The 18,313-nt window shown below is 36.8% G+C and overlaps 1 protein-coding gene across 1 annotated transcript in view; it reads right to left on the minus strand.

The window, feature by feature from the left end:
* LOC123541922 (scavenger receptor cysteine-rich type 1 protein M130-like) overlaps positions 1–18,313 on the minus strand; it is a 69,515-nt gene that overhangs the window by 23,725 nt on the left and 27,477 nt on the right. The window contains exons 4-8 of the mRNA XM_045327544.2: positions 4,787–4,900; positions 3,858–3,971; positions 3,052–3,202; positions 2,679–2,848; positions 1,882–2,032 (exon numbers count right to left, since the gene is read on the minus strand). Of these exons, the coding sequence (XP_045183479.2) occupies positions 1,882–2,032; positions 2,679–2,848; positions 3,052–3,202; positions 3,858–3,971; positions 4,787–4,900 (700 nt within the window). The remainder of the gene's footprint in view (positions 1–1,881; positions 2,033–2,678; positions 2,849–3,051; positions 3,203–3,857; positions 3,972–4,786; positions 4,901–18,313) is intronic.

An 18,313-nucleotide genomic window follows, 5' to 3' on the forward strand; every position in this document is an offset into this window, starting at 1 on the left:
GCTAACAAGAAAAAGTATCAGAAAGCAATAACACTGAAATGAAAGTAACTAAAATGCCGTATATATATTTTTTTTGTAATGACTACTTTTCAAACTGATTTTGTAGCGAAATGTCTATTTTATAAATATTCATCAAGCTATCGGCTTAATGATTTAAAACAAATGATTCAAAAAAGATTAGCATATGTAAGAATCAGAAGAATAATTAAAAATACTTGAAATGCCAAGAACTACAATATATAAAAAGTTAACCCTTAGCTAAAAGCAAAATGCTTTACTAAAATAATCACCAGAATGCCACAACCCAGGCTTCTATGACCAATAAACCTAGAGGTGTACTTGTCAGGAACCCAGGCAATCCTTACGTGTATCAGTGCTTTACACTGGGCACGTTAATGAACCAGGCTGTCTATTGGCAACGAGCTAGGCTAAGTTAGCCGGACAAGCCTGTATCTGATTTCTGATCTCTCTGTCGTGGGGGCTTTGTCTCACTCTGTCCCTCTGGTCAGATCGCTCTGTGTCTGTACTAGTAGAGGATGAATTATGCGCCCTGTGTGGCTGCATTTGAACTATGTAAAGCGCCTTTGAACGTGAAATTGATCATGAAAAGGGCGCTATATAAATCTGGTATAATAATAATAATAAACACAGAATGCCCTTATTTGTCTGTTTAGGAATATCAGCCTAAAGTCCTGGTGCAATTAGTGTTATAAGCCACAAAAGACTCTTAAAATGCCAATAGAGTACTACGACCCGGGCCTTCAATGCTTTTCAATATATTAAGCTAAAGAATGCCTTTCATTTGCTTTAAATTGTCTACTTAACACTGTCGTCCAAAAGTCCCAGCTTAACTAGCGCAACAAATAATTAATTAAATAATTAATTATTATCGATGTGTCTCCTTCGAATTCCAGCTGTGAACTGAAAGTCATCTAAAGTGAAGCCAAGTCCTTTGACTTGCTTCTTGATATGCGCATCCGCTAACATACCTATCCAATGGAAGTTCTAGGAAATGCGTATGCTACTGAACATAACTATGTAAAACGTCCACTGACTGGATAAAAATACTTACTTTCATTTCTAATGAACGCCGTCCTGGCAATGACTGGTTATACATGTACGTATATACGCAAACAATAAGCATTTATTGATACCTATTAAAATATAGCTTTCAAAAAACGAAAGTGCATCATGAACAGAAGAATTATAAATGATTTAACGAAATATGAATGCAATCGATGCTATAATTTACTCCAAATAAGTACGGTAAGCAGCATAATAAAGGGGAAAGAACTACGTAGCACCTATTGAAAGCAGTTCTGTTAAAAGACAGCAATTTTAAGGAACGATTTTATTAGAGTATCTGGGAAATTCTGTCACAAAAATACAGCTTCAATCGCATACACAATGTTTTTCTTTGAATTGACCTAGTGATCAACTTTTTATCCCAACATGACCTATATTCGAATTCTATCTAGATTTCATAATGGCATAATTTGACCTAGTGACCTAGGTTTTGACACCCAAATAACCTATATTAATACTCGACCTAGATTACATAATGAAAGTAATCATTCTAACAGAATTTCATAGAGATCAGTTGAAAAAATACAGGCCCTATCGCATACACAAGGTTTTTCTTTGATTTGACCGAGTGACCTACTTTTTAAACCCAGTTTTCCATATTCAAACTTGACCAAGGCAATCATTCTGACCAAATTTTATGAAGATCAATTGAGAAATTCAGCCCCTATCGCATACACAAGACAAATGCTGCGTGGAGTTCTGTATCAAATTCTATCTCAAATTGTGTATTAAATGAATTGAAAAATAGTATAACCTAATGTCAAATCATCAGGAAGTTTTGAACATGGTACGTACCTGTTGTTGAAACCTAACATATGACAGATTACGTCTGCATCATTCTGTGTGATATGCATTCCACAAACGGATCCCCATACGCTGTTATGAAGAACTTCTACTCGGCCTTCTGATGGCAGCGAACCATCAACAAGTCTGACTGGCGTATGACCTATCAATGTATTCATTACATAGAGGATATTACACGAGTGTCTTTTCATATTGAATATATTCAATGAGTTTGATAAATTTTATATGGAAAAACACAATTGTAATATTTAGCTTTTCCTGGTGAAACATAAAAAAATTCTTCTTTCTTTACCTATGAAAGACCAAGCGAATTGGACCAAAATCTGCTATACTTAAAATGACGTCAACGTCTAACCTTTAGTAGACTAGTGTATTATTAAATTTATGCAATGGCTTTATTACACTTCCGCAACGTCATACATGTGATAAATAAAACTATATTAGAAACGAAGTAAAGTATACCTCGACCATGATTTAATATATCTAAACTGATAATGCACTCGCTAAGTAGAACCCCTCCGTATTGTTTCGGTATAATTCTTAAAGCATTGTTCTGGTATATATTATTTCTTAAACATATTAAACACAATGAAAGAACTTCTAACGTGCATCATAAGTACATATATAAAAGTTAACAGTTCAAAATTAAGATGCTTTAAATTTTATAGTTATGAAAAAATGAATTCAGAACTAAATGGATCTAATTTAACAGGATTTAAGCTTTTAAAAGTAATTTGCAACCGACATTTTCATGCCTTTTAATATTCGTTTACGATTAAATGTCTTACCACATTTAACGCCCACATCTAGCGTGTGATTACATGCTGTATTTGTTCCAAAAGCTGAAGCAATACTTTTACAATACTTGATATGAGCTTCACTTCCGTCACAACCCAAGTTTCCAGTCCATATTGTGTCATAATTTAGTAAACCATAGTTTGACCCTTTCACAACAACACTGAAGATTATAAAGTGTTTCTTGCTCATGCATTTATTTATTGCTCTTCCTATTCATGCTAAATTTAAACAGTTTTATATTTAATATTTCAAGCAATTACTACTTGATCCAAATGTGGGGTTTTCTAAGTATTCCATTCCAATTGCTACAATATGGCAAAACAGCAACATTTTCAATTCTGTTTAAACGTTTCAGTATCTTACCCAGACGAAAAGCCTGACATTCTACAAAGAACATTAGCATCTTTGTTTGAGAAGCGAGTTCCACAGAAAGTTCCCCATCTTGAATTTGCATAAACTTCAACAATTCCTTCGAAGTTACCTTGTCCGCCAGTCAGTCTATAGACATTGTCATCTGCAAACAACACAGGGTATTGCATAAATATAAGTAAGTCCTCCCGGGTAAGTGGAAAATTATCTCATCTATTAGTATCGAGAACAATCTATGATAATGCTACTTAGGTTTTCGCTAGTTTTCCGAATGGATAATCACGCTTTCATGGTTATTTTATGGTTATTTTGGGAATACTGTAAAATCATTTAATTTCGTGGGCATGAACTTTCGTGGTTTTGGGATATGAATTCGTAGATTTCAGTTTTTGTACATAATATTATTAGAAATTTACTTGTTAGTTCAAATTAAATTCGCGGATTGACTCAACCGCGAAATCCAAGAAAATGAGTCCCCCACAAATATTAATGATTTCACAGTAGTAAGTATAAATACGATTGAATGGCATAATGATCATCTTTATACATGGAGTAGACTCATTCTATGAAATACACAAGCTGTTTACTGTCAGATATTTGCTAATATTGCTCTATTCTTATCCTTGTAAAGAAATGATTCAGTCATATCTTATGTCATACAATGATTAAAAAGATCTAACAAAAAATTATTGGGCTCCATTTTTAAAAATTAACGATAATGATGAAGTGAATGAGTTTGATTTTACGGCAAATCGACATATACAGTGTTATAAACTGATATAGTTGTAATATAAACTGACCTATATTACAGTGTGTCCCCGTCCATCCAAAGCTACAAGTACAAGTATACCGGTTCTGTAAGTTGTGGCATGTAGCTCCATTCTGGCAAGGGTTACTGGCGCATTCATTCACATCTTAAGTTTGAATGTATCGTTAATGAATGCACTTTTAAACAATTGTTTACTTACATGTTCTCCAGATACACGAAATAGTTATGCATATGTACATTACTCGATTTTGTCGAAGTGTAAATGTTGTTACTAATATTATATAAATATACAGGGAAACCTTCGTTGCGGATAAAAGAAAATGCACTGTAGGACTCAAAATGTATAAAGAATGTATTTTGTATTAAACAGGTCTGCATATGATAACCTCTTTAATTAAACCTATGTTTTCGTGAAAATACAACTATTAGGCGAAACAAGATCAGGTAATCATTATACACTAAATTAGTCTAAAAATATTTGTTAAAATGACACCCATTTCGTACCAATAGTGATTGTTTTCACTCACGTTGTGTTTTTCAATTTCAGTTTTTGTACATAATATTATTAGAAATTTACTTGTTAGTTCAAATTAAATTCGCGGATTGACTCAACCGCGAAATCCAAGAAAATGAGTCCCCCACAAATATTAATGATTTCACAGTAGTAAGTATAAATATGATTGAATGGCATAATGATCATCTTTATACATGGAGTAGACTCATTCTATGAAATACACAAGCTGTTCACTGTCAGATATTTGCTAATATTGCTCTATTCTTATCCTTGTAAAGAAATTATTCAGTCATATCTTATGTCATACAATGATTAAAAAGGTCTAACAAAAAATTATTGGGCTCCATTTTAAAAATTAACGATAATGATGAAGTGAATGAGTTTGATTTTACGGCAAATCGACATATACAGTGTTATAAACTGATATAGTTGTAATATAAACTGACCTATATTACAGTGTGTCCCCGTCCATCCAAAGCTACAAGTACAAGTATACCGGTTCTGTAAGTTGTGGCATGTAGCTCCATTCTGGCAAGGGTTACTGGCGCATTCATTCACATCTTAAGTTTGAATGTATCGTTAATGAATGCACTTTTAAACAATTGTTTACTTACATGTTCTCCAGATACACGAAATAGTTATGCATATGTACATTACTCGATTTTGTCGAAGTGTAAATGTTGTTACTAATATTATATAAATATACAGGGAAACCTTCGTTGCAGATAAAAGAAAATGCATTGTAGGACTCAAAATGTATAAAGAATGTATTTTGTATTAAACAGGTCTGCATATGATAACCTCTTTAATTAAACCTATGTTTTCGTGAAAATACAACTATTAGGCGAAACAAGATCAGGTAATCATTATACACTAAATTAGTCTAAACATATTTGTTAAAATGACACCCATTTCGTACCAATAGTGATTGTTTTCACGCACGTTGTGTTTTTCAATTTGAAGCCTCACCCGGTAGTAGTGAGTTAGACCAGAGAATAAATCCCTAGAATTAGGGCAACTGAGGACCAAATGTGATAGTTTGGGTATTAAATATTTCTGGAAAAGGCTTTTGGTGTATATAACAAAACTCAGTAGGGCGACCAGCAGTGTTGCCGTTCAAAATTTAATGCCTGCTAGACCTTTTGGAACCAGTCGATTAGAAAGGTAACCTCAGGTAGAGAAAGACGTTTATCTCTTCGCGTTTGGAAAAATTTGTAAATATGCCAATGGAATCAACTCATGCCTAACATTCTCCCCTACTCTCTCATTACAAGACTAAAGATAGGCAGGTAGCCTAAGGCCAGTAAGGGTATTAAATACGTACAGCCCTGTCATAGTCGCTCACTACTAGACTAAACATAGGCAAGTCAGATTTTAAACGAAAGATCTCGACTGGAATTGAAATCCTCACAAATGCACATATCAACAAGTACAGGCGCCAGTCTGTTTATGAACAAAATACATAGCGGTGCTATTTTTGGCAAAAGATGGAAAGAGTATTAGTTCTATTCAAATTTGAGGTCCTTTGTAATGTGACAATAGTCGGACCTATAAATAGACATGATTTAACACTGGATCGTCCAAAGAAGTAGTATTGTGCTTATTTCAACATGACTAGGAAACGATTAGTGTGTAGCCTACTGGTTCAAACCTTGTGGAACTAGTTTCAACTGGTATTTTTATTTAACCAATCAGAATGGAGAGCGCTGAGGTTCTTGCAAAAATAGTGAAATGACTGCCTTGTTTTAAAAGAGAGACTTTGAGGAAAGTATGTTAGAACGCGATCTTGCCAAGTTTATCACTTAAATCAGGAACAAAGAAATATCAAAGTTAAGTCCAATATGATGGTGAACTCTTTTACCGATGCGGACTATCTGATACATTTTGCAGCGACATGGCGAATTTAAGTTTTCCCGCAGGTGCGGTTCCGTTTATTTCTATTGAGTAAAAGATAATTGGTAAGGGTAGATTTCTCGGAAGCACAGAGCACCAAAAACACAGCCCCAGAGCCATGCTTTTACGTAGTAGGCCCACAACAAAAGGAAGCTGTAATTGAAAAATATTTCAGACGGGTTGCTTCAAACATCCAACAAGTACATATTAATATAAGCTAAATATTGATAAAGGGGAAGGAATTGGTTAAGGGGCGAAATGGGGTCGGTGGTGGGAGAGGAATCCGAAGGGGAAAGTTGAACAAGGACGAATATACAAGGGAATGCCATGTGCTTTAAAACAGTCTCACTACAACGTAAACCACAATAGCGCAGACACTAATGTACCAAAGATATGCACACAATGACGATCAACTGAATAACAGAAAAACAAGCAACATGTCATAAAACAGTTGGGCACCGTTATAGACTCACAAGCTTACAAACGCACCGACACAAGTAGGAAAAAACAATCAAGTACCGTCTTGGGATTCGGCTGCCAAAACAAAGAGGAGCCACGAAAACTTACTAAAAGTAAAGGGGGAGGGGATGCAAAAAGTAGCGTAAATGCAAGGGAAAGGAGAGGTCAAAAGGGGGAGTGGGGCGGAAGAAAACGCTTACAACAAACAAGAAAACATACGCAACACACAATACAAGACAGACAAAACAACCTGTTGAAAATAGGGGCACCGCCTTCGAACGGTCAGTAACCTAAATAAAGGAAAGTGGGGGTTTGAACGCGTTTAGGGCATGCCAACCTCGCACTTACCCTATTTTCAACAAGTTAAACAACACAATGTAAATAAAATCCCCGCTGAGAAAGGCTCTAACATTAGTGCAAAAGTAACAGATAAATAAAACAAAACATAAAATCAAGGTAAATTTAAGGTACAATTACCCCAATGTACTCAACAACTTGTCTGAAGTCAGAGCAACAAGAGCCTAACTTTTAAGGGCACGACTAAGAAAACTGTAAGACAAAAATCAACTCCTCCGTCCGTTGTATGTAGGATTTAGGAGAAAAGCATCATGAAGTCCTACACTTTATTAGTCATCGCACCATCAGTTAGGACAGCGTAGCAATAAACTGTAGAGGGTCAATCACTAAACATGCATTGTGATTCACGATTTTCGCATCGTATCCTCTTTTGATAAACTTTTTAACCAATTTTACAAAAAAAAAAATATTATATTTAATTTTCCGAATTTTATAAACCACACCTCCATAGTATTCCGGGTGTGAAAGTCCAAGTTTTAAAAGTGTGTTAAGAGGCTTATTGTATTTTTCTAATAGTTCAGACGATCTGTAATAAACTTTACTAAAAGCTTTCTGTAGCTCATGATAACGGTAACCCTGTTGTAATAATTTCTTGGTGATATGAAGATTTCTGTCATTAAAATCATCTAAGCCGCGATAACGATCCGTCCAAAAGACCACAGATTATTTGGAGTTGGCCCTGGAATATGTAAGATAGCAGGAAGAAGTTAGATTGTGTATCATAGCGTTACTCTTAGAGAAGAATTATCTGTGAGGAAGGTGCTGACTTAGTCACCAGCCATGATTGGAGGTGGGGATGAGCCCCAGACAGGGCCATCCCAAGAACCCGATTTCCGCGGTCTACTGCATAACATTAGAAAATAGTCAGAGAAAACTGCGACAGTACACAAAGAAAAGTTGAATGAACAATATATAGGACAACATTTATGAGATGTGTCTTCACCAGAGGCTGGTTTGGTGAATTGTTTGAGGACGTCCGGAGCGATTTAGCGGGGAAAATTTAGATTGTGTTGTCACCCAGCACAAAGGCCCTATAAAATTTCAGGATCTGGGATCTGTAGAATGTTGATGCAGTAATATCTACTATTGGAAAAGATATACAGTTACAAAGATTAATCTGTTGGCGAAAGTTTAGAGAAATCACCTTTAACGGAGCGGTACAGCGGAAAATTTTTGTCAATGTTTATTTTCTGATCAAATATTTGCCGACAATATGGATAGCTAGGATGGTTATTTCCTTTAAGCCGATCTCATATTATATCAATCCCTAAGATCCGACAAAATTGTTTCAGTGGATCTAAAATTATGTATATGACGTTGGGACAAGATTTGGATCAGTGAGTGAGTTGGGTTTTACGGCGAATCGACAAAAAATGGTCATATATTGTCGAGAGATTTGGATCAAGAAATCAAACTGACCGATGATAATGTGAGAGAGAAACAATTTGTACGTACTGTTATAGATAGCAATAGTTCCTCCAAGTGGTTATAATGAACAATGAATAAGATCTTTATTCAATTATAAGAACTGACGGTGCATGGCAAAAATATTAAAATTCAATATGCATTAAATATTGACAAACAATATATTAAACGGTACTCGCTTTAAATTAGATGTTTATTTCGAGGAAACAAAATCTTGCGCAGACAATGATCCCAAAACAGTATTTTTTTGTTCGGATTAAATAGCGTTGACTGGAACTTTGTGCGCCAAAGAACTTCAAACGGCGGTACAACTGGGTTACAAACTCGTTAAAATAATTGAAGTGTGCCACTGACAGAAAACGACAAAATGTAATGAAGAAATCAGAGAAGGGTGACTGTTTACTAATTGCATATAATAGTTGTAAAGTGTAAGCAGGGGAATTTATTAACTGAAAGAAAATTGTTCAAACATTACAGTAACAAATCCACATAGAATGTGTAGAGATAAAAGAAAACGGAAAACTTCAAACATGAAGAAAACGAAATTATCTAGATGTTTATAATGAACGTAGGACATTGGACAGTTTTACTGAACCGTCCGGATATAAGAAAGAGTAGATGTACATATCATGTTACTGTTACTATTTGTATTGTAACAGTTGTCATTTTGTCATTCTTCAGATTTAGTCAAGACAATGTCCCTTCTTTTTCGTTTTAAACAAGTAGTAGGGATCTACTCGTATAATTTTCCTTGTAAGGTCGTTTTCTAAAGAGACACTGTTCTGTAGCACTCTATGTATTGATCCGCCGAATAAATTGGTTGCAAGATTGATACTAGTTATTTTCAATTAGCTCCGGTTCATACACGCTATGTCTTTTACAAACAACTCTTTGTCTAATAAGGCGCTTAATGTGTGACTAGTGTCCATGGTAAGTCAACTGATATTTTTCAAACACACAGGATATGCGAGGTGTTTTATGCTTCTGGTTTAATGCTGTATTTTTGACGTCCCTCCTAAATAGTGGTTCATTTTCCATTGCCGTTGATGATGCCATTGGAGAATACTAAGCAATTTACGTCTATGGTCTTGTGCTGCTAGATTAGTCCGTGGTCGTAATGAACGTTTGATATACAATGACATTAGTGCCCTAGGTCATAGCACAAGCCAAATGGGTTGACCAATTGGTATACTTTTTTGACACCGGGAAGTTTTCTTTTGTAAAAAAGAACACAACACTGCTTCCAGATACACATTTCCACTGGACAAATATACTTAATATAAATTGGTATCAAAGTTATCACAAATATAGAACTTGTTCATACAAAGTTATTGTAAACATATTATAATATAGCAGAGTCAAAGTAGTTATTATACTATCGTATAGACACGCAGGAACTTGTCAAAGCTTTTCATGTGCATAATAGTTTCATGTGTAGAGTACAAAGTAGTTGTTATTCTATTCTAAATATTCTATAGCTTCACGATATTCTCGTCTAAACTAATAGTGTCTAATCCAAAACATTTAACAAAGACAGAACTGTAAATCCAAAGGAAAACACATTTAATATGTTTGGTAAATTGTGTTATTTGTACAGCTTATATTATCAAAACACATTTGTCCTCGTAATGTTGAACTAAATAGAAGGTTATCTTGTCGTTAATCCAAAGGCCCCAAGTGAGAAACTGAACACGAAACCGTTTTGTTTTTGTTGAGTGTCGTCCACACTTATATATTCGTACTTAAGTGAGCATCGACTGAAAACAGTCACACAGGTCCGATTTTCCGCCAATGCCAGTTTGTATTTATTGGGACTAAATTGTCGTTGACATCTATTGTCACGTTACGTTGTGGTCGCTTTGTGGGGAACAAATACGCCTAATTTGGGTAGGACCATTCCAATTTCTGATACAAATGTTTGTTAGCAAGCATATTATTTATATCTCAAACATAGGCTTTTGTCTTGGATACCACTTCATATCCTGGTTTCCAATTTTGTCTTTTGCCCATACAAATACTGTTTGCAGTGATGCAACATATATTTCCATCAAAACGACTTCAGTGGCACTGTTTTGTAAGGCCTTTTCCGAATAATCGAGTTGGTCTGTCAAGGTTTTCCAACTCATCAACATGAAACGTAATTCCTTTCTTAGTAGGTTTGTTGTCTTTCCATCCGAAGATAGCTTTTTCATTTATTGATCTGTACGTATCGGTCATTTCAGAAAACGAATATGCATTTGTACCTAGCCATATTTCTCATTCGAGTGTCAACATTCTTTCGACGAAATTGTTGTGTTTGTTTCTTTGTAAGCGTAATCATGGTTTCTAAAAGTAATTTTAATGGAAAGAAAGTGCAGTAACAGAAAGCACTCAAATTCCAGAATCGTCCCTGGTTATTTATAGTCGCCACCGGTAACCCATATGGGCGGCTCCTCCAGAAGACGTGCGGTAGGTCGCGGGTTCGATCCGTAGCTGTGTCATACCAAAGACGATTAAAATGGTACTAGTAGCTTCCTCGCTTGGCGCTCAGCATAAAGAGAGTAGTAATAGGACAGGTCAGCCCAGTGTCAGTATAATGTAACTTGGTGGGGTAATCATTCACATGTCTACTGCGTGATAGTCCAGTGAGGCAGCACTACAAAGTTGGGTATTGTGCTCACTGATATTTGATAGAGCAAGTACTCGTTGTAAAACGTTATGTTTAAATTTGGACCAATCAGAAACAATTTCTAAAAATAGCACGTCTGCGTGGGTATAAATAGGTAGATGGATGACAGAGAGCTCATTCGGTATCCAGCGGTTGAAGAAGACACATCAAGGATTCAACTAATAATTTATCCCAGTACCTTGATAAGGAGACTATTTCAGTTACCCTGTCAGGGCGGATAAATTATTAAAAAGAAGACTTTGGAAGTTCGTAGACTAAAGAAGAGTTGCAGAATTTCAACCAGGTTTCGAGCTATAGGGCCAGCGCATAGGAGTTTTACCTTAAGTGTAGTTGAATGCTATAGACGATAGCATATATAGGCTGAGCATCGGGAAGCTGAGCGGAGACCCAGAGTTTGGTAATCTACTGAGATAGTAGGAGAGTTCCAGCTTATAGACGGTTCAGCGTTATTGGCGAAGTACAGCCAAGGCATCGGGGATATACCTATGGTAGTTGAATGCTACATGTGATAGCATATAGGCGCTGAGCATCCAGGAGCCAGGGCAATTATATAGAGTTGAGAGGACAGAGGCCGAGCATCTATGCGATAGAACTCGTATGTTGTTGATTCAAAGACATTGTCTGACGTGAACTTCAACAAAAAGACCAGTCAAGTATAGATTCTCCAGCCTATAGGAGTTTGGGCTAATTGAAAATTGTTAGTTTGAAACATTTAGTGATTTGCATGAGCCCTGAAACTGTTTAGCTCATAATAGAAATCATTTACGAATTGGTACACGAATCATTTAGGCAAGGTAACCAGAGGAAAATTCTATATATGAGATATTTGGTCTCACCAGCTCTACGTTTTAACAAAGGACATTCTACATCGCTTGTCAGCTAGTCTAAGACATAGTCACCTTAGCGATTGGACCCAAACCATTGTTCAAGATACTAAAGGCGTAGGCACTTCCCTGGGTCATATAACCAGTATCCTTACAATTTGGGGGCTCGTCCGGGATCTATATCCAAGGAGGTACAGAGACTAGAGGTTTTAACGTTTTGTTGGTGTACCAGAAGGCGATGTGACTGAAGATAGTCTGAGTCACATATAGTTGAATTTTAGAGTTAGTTCCAGCCTAAAGCTTATAGATGAACTACGATAAATGGGTTGAGATGGGTGAACGTATGGGTCTTTCAGGTTCAGAGCTCATAGAGTTTGTGGATAGGAAAGAGAAGGAGTATACTGAACGTGAGGAACGTATGTTGAGACGGGAAGACGAAAGAAAGAGACGAGATGAGGACAAGCGTAGGTTTGAGGCTCAGGAAGCTGAGAAGAAACGACTGTTCGAGCTTGAGCAGGCTGAGAAGAAAAGGTTATTTGAGACTGAACGCTTGAAAGAAGAACGTGCTTTGAAAGAGGAAAAACGAGTGATGAAAGAACAGGAGTTGGAAATTTTAAAAATAAAGGCAGAGGCCGGAGCTTTGGGAGCTGATAAAGGTGCTGATCACTTGAGCAGTAAAACATTACGGCCAAGACTACCGAAGTTCGAAGAAAGTAAAGATGATATGGATGCATACCTCGAACGATTTGAACGTTTTGCAAAAAGCCAAGGATGGAAAGAAGAGACATGGGCTGTAAGCCTCAGCTCATTACTTACAGGAAAGGCCTGGACGTATATACAAGCATGCCTCCAGACCAAGCCAATGACTACCCTGCAATGAAGAAAGCCGTGCTGAAGCGTTATCAGTTAACAGAGGAAAGTTTTAGATTGAAGATCAGGGAATGCAAGCCAGAGCGTGGTGAAACTGTTTTTCAGTTTATGGCAAGGCTGGACAGGTATTTCAGTCGATGGACAGAGATGGCAGAAGTTGACAATACATTTGAAATGCTGAAAGACCTTATGATCAGAGAACAGTTCATCCAAACTTGTTCCAAGGACCTTGCTGTATTTTTAAAGGAAAGAGTTGCAAAGTCGGGAGCTGAGATTACACAGTTGGCAGAACAATATATTGAAGCTCATGATGGCTCTATCACATCTAACCGGATGAATAGAAGTAATTTGTCATGCAGCAAGGAGCCACAGCCTTCGACTGAGGTTCAGCCAGTGTCTCAGCCTACACAAAGGAAAAAGCCAGCTTTTAAGAAACCCATATTTTCATATGTAATAAGGAAAGGGTCATTTTCACGAGAATGCAGAGACCTTTCCAAGAGGAAAGTAAGCGGTGCAGCTTTAGCTGGTAGGGGATCCTATGAGGAAGGACAGAGAAATAGGCATGGAATGCGAGAGTCTACACCCACAGACTGGAGAAAAAGGAAGGCCAAGCACAGAAGCCCAGACAGTCGGGGATGACAGAAAAGTTGCAGCCTCAGTTATAGCAATTTCATTAGATGACGAACGGTTTAAAAGACTGCATAGAAGATGGACGACTTATGCTAGCACATGGAAAATCCATTTCGGTTACAGCAAGCCCCGTACCATTGATTCAAAAACGGTGAAAGGAACTTGATATTGAAGAAAGGATATATAGGCGATAAAGAAGTCCAGGTTTTGAGAGAACACAGGCTGTGAGGTTAGCGGCGGGTCAGGAAAGATCACGTTTTCAGAGAATCAATGTTGGATAAGAGGTATCTTATGGTTGCGATTGATGGCGTTCAAGGACCAGTTCCTGCAGCAAAAACAAGTTAACACCATTTTTTACAGGTGAATTGAGGGCAATGGTTGTGTCAAATATGATATGCGATTTGATAATCTGTAATATCAAAGGGGAGTTTCAGATAAGCCAGACATCAACTGGAAAATCCGAGATGAAAGACGTCTTCATCCGCGAAGATATTGCTGCAACTGGGAGACGGAAACCCGCATGCAATAAATGTAGGTATTACAGAACCCTCTGAGGTTTGCGAAGTCAGAGAGCAAACGGTTTAATGTTGAGCAAATGAAAAATTGCTCAGAAAGATGATGAAACATTACAGAAACTTTGGACTTATGCTAAAGATAAGGCGAAAAAAATGAAAAAACAAAAAGAGGTTTCAGGTTTCATTATGAAGTGAGGAAAAAAAGTATTATAAGAATCTTCGAAGAGAAGAGGGAAGAGTTGTTAAACAGATAGTAGTCCCAACCCGTTCAGGAGGAAGTGTTATGACATTACTCATAAGTCAATGCCCGGGGTACGTATCAGCTAAAGAGACACAGACAAAATACGAACGAGTTTTCATTGGCCAGGCATCACAATGAAAGTTACAAAGGTTTTGCCGGTCATGTGATGTATGCCAGAAAGTAAAGACTGACCTGGCGTTAAAGAGCAGTTACGGTAGACATGGTTTGCAAGAATACAGACATCGTGATAGAACAGAAAGAAACTGGAGACAGTCTGATGACAGACCAGAGTCTCACAATTTTTTATGATCCAAGGATTCAGCCGATATCATGAGAGGGTCATCTATTAAGTACAAAAAATAGAGGACCACGTTGTGATTTCAGAAAGGGGTATAAATAGAAAATATTAAAGACAAGATGAATAGGGGTTACAAAGACTATGGCCAAATAAATTTAAGCAAAAGAAGTCATGGAAACAAAATGGCATGAGGGGAATGTCTCGGTAAAGGGTTTATAGTAGATCTGGACAGAAATTATCGTGTAAAAGGAGGTTTGGTGATAACATTATTAAGCCAACAGAAACAAGACAAAAACACAGACGAACAGGAGAAACAATGATATCAATTCTGGGTGATTGTAAAAATGAAAAGGTCAGGAGATGATCGTTGTATGATATTCTTGAAAACATATACTTTATGTTGAGTCTTTTAGAAATGTTTGATCTTTGATACTAATTGTATCAGAATATTACTGAATGTATGTTAATGATAGCAGTGATACATGATTTGTAAAAAAATCGAGAAATAGTAAAAAGAAAAGGAGATTTTGTACGCCCAAAATTTTTCCTTATGTGTTTGAAAAACTGAAAGTATTTTCTTGAGAAGGGGGCTATTGTCAGAATAATTTGTATATTTAATATATTGATAACGTAACACATATACACAAATAGTGCTTGACTCCCTTTTCATGTTGCCATAGCTATACCTTTTGTTGAATTGCTGTAATTAATAGAATTTGGGTCATTTGTGGCTGATTTGGGTCCATTATGTAGATGGCTGGGTCCAAGCTTCGCACATTATGTCATATACGAAAGTTAAAGGGAACCAGATTTTTGTAGAGCAAGTACTCGTTGTAAAACGTTATGTTTAAATTTGGCCAATCAGAACAAGTTCTAAAAATAGCACGTCTGCGTGGGTATAATAGGTAGATGGATGACAGAAGGCTCTTCGGTATCCAGCGGTAGAAGAAGACACATCAAGGATTCAACTAATTATTTATTTGCAGTACCTTGAGAAGGAGACTATTTAGTTCCCCTGTCGGGGCGGATAAAAATTATTAAAAAAAGAAGACTTTGGAAGTTCGTAGACTAAAGAAGAGTTGCGGGAATTTCAACAAGGTTTCGAGCTATAGGGCCGCGCATTAGGGTTTTACCTTAAGTTTTGTTGAATGCTCTAGACGATAGCATATAGGCTGAGCATCGGGAAGTGGGGACAGAGACCCCAAAAGTTTGGTATTACTGAGATAGTAGGAGAGTTTCCAGCTTATTTGACGGTTCAGCGTTATTGGCGAAGTAACAGCCAAGGCATCGGGGATATACCTATATGGTAGTTGGGAATGCTACATGTGATAGCATAAAGGCGCTGAGCATCCAGGAGCCAGGGCAATTATATAGAGTTGAGTGGACAGAGGCCGAGCATCTATGCGATAGGACTCGTATGTTGTTGATTCAAAGACATTGTCTGACGTGAACTTCAACAAAAAGACCAGTCAAGTATAGAATCTCCAGCCTATAGGAGTTTGGGCTAATTGAAAATTGTTAGTTTGAAACATTAGTGATTTGCATGAGCCCTGAAACTGTCTAGCTCATAATAAAAATCATTTACGAATCATTGGTACACGAATCATTTAGGCAAGGTAACCAGAGGAAAATTCTATATCTGAGATATTTGGTCTCACCAGCTCTACGTTTTAACAAAGGACATTCTACATCGTTTGTCAGCTAGTCTAAGACATAGTCACCTTAGCGATTGGACTCAAACCATTGTTCAAGATACTAAAGGCGTAGGCACTTACCTGGGTCATATAACCAGTATCCTGACAGTATATTTATGCCTCAATTTTGTGTTTACTTTTCAACTTGAAGTTATAACATAGGTCATATCTATTTTTAAGTAAACGTGTTTAAACCTGAGTTTATGTCATATGATAAGCGGATATGATAAACTTTACCTTTTGCTTGTTCAAATATACTGCTTTAACATTGTTTGTTATTGTTTGGTTCCATTACTTCAATATTGAACTGAAGGTTTTAACCAGTTTTCCCGATTTTTTTTCATCTGGCGCGTTCAATTAATTTCGAATAGAGTTGTTCATAATGTTTATGTTAATCATCACAAAAGCATCGAGATTGCTAGCATCTATTTTTTCCTCGGCGCAGGCAGGTTTCATCATGAAAAGCATAACATGTCGTGCACCCATGTTTAACTTTAAGTAGATTTCATGTGATGTCCATGAATTTGAAAAGACAATGGAATGTTTTCATCTACCGTATGGCTTAGTGATTTTCAAAAATAAATAAATAGAAAAAAATAGATTTTCATTTTTTTAAATGTTTTGCAACCTGTCAGTATTAAATGTTTTTCAATTTGAATAGAAAAAAGACTTTATTTATCATGTCCTTAACAGCTCCGCTAAGTACTGTACTTCTAGACAGAGTGGCGACCGAACTTGTTTTTAAATAGTCTGTGCATTTAAATAGAATAAATACTTCTTTCGTCTTTTGTTCAAAATAATCTAGTGACATGACAAGTATAAAGGGTCTTTAAATCTATATATGATAAAGACTTGTATTAATTTATTGTCCAAAATAGTGCCGTTGGGTATTTCATTGCCAGACAGGGTGGCGCCCGTATTTGTTGGTCTCTGTAGCCTGATGAAATAGTCCATAGAAACTGTAAACTACCTCACTTAAAACCGAACACTGATGCTCGTGTGATGTTTCCTAAAACAAATAAGGCCGTGCGTATCATTGGTGGGCGGTTTAATGGAAACATTAGAAATAAAAAGTTATGTTTTATTTTCTAGCTGATATATATTTTTCTATTTAAAATCACGCTTTCTGTGATATCCACTTTTCAATTACAATTACGTACTAACTCATTGAGTTACATATGGTTTGGTAATTAACAAATGTATCCGTAATCATACCCTTTTTCCTGATGTCCATCACACCGGGTGATGTTTCTACCAGATTATCAAAATCAATAATGCCGAGTAGTAGAGTTATATTTTTAAGCTGTAAATTTTCATTTCGGCTTACAATTAAGATATTCTAGTGCATGCCTAAACATATTATACAAATAATCTTGATCGCTATTTTTGCGGAATAAAGGAGAATTCAGACTTTTACTGAAAATGATACGAAATTTGTTTGCCACGGCCCAATATAAGCTTTAAACGTTTTACCTCACACGTCAGACGGCAAACCGTCTTGGGATAACCCTGACAAGTTTCAGATTTGTCTGAACTTCTACACATACGCTCTGGCTCTCCAAAGAAACTCGGATATGGACACGTATGATAAACTGTACCGCAGAGGTATGTTTTAAATGTTATCCACCACGCCGAGGAGTCAAAATACAGGATGCCGTTCACCGCAGAGGAAACTTTGAACTAAAAATGCAGCAGGGGCTTCAATTTCATACCTATATTTCAAAAATTACCAGGAAAAGACACTGTAACCCCGCTGTAAGGAGGGGTTTAAAGCCCCCAGTACCTAAAAATTTGGACTAAAAAAATACCTATATTACAAACATATCCAGGCGGACACACCCTGACCCACTAAACAGGAAAGATTACCCCTTTCAGTACCTATCGCCCACTTGGATCGCCAATGCCGCCTTCATTCCAAACTCCAGTACAGTGTTACTTCCCCTTATCGGTACAGTAGACACTGCCACCACGTATAATTGGGCTAAATTTCAGCCGAGTTTCATTTTTCATTTTTAGCTCATCTGATTTTTTGAAGAAAAAAAATGATGAGCTAATGTCATCACTTGATCGGCGTCAGCGTCGGCGTCGGCGTTGCCTGG

The sequence above is a fragment of the Mercenaria mercenaria genome, chromosome 19 (assembly GCF_021730395.1).
Source record: "Mercenaria mercenaria strain notata chromosome 19, MADL_Memer_1, whole genome shotgun sequence".
In the NCBI taxonomy this organism is placed as follows: Eukaryota; Metazoa; Mollusca; class Bivalvia; order Venerida; family Veneridae; genus Mercenaria; species Mercenaria mercenaria.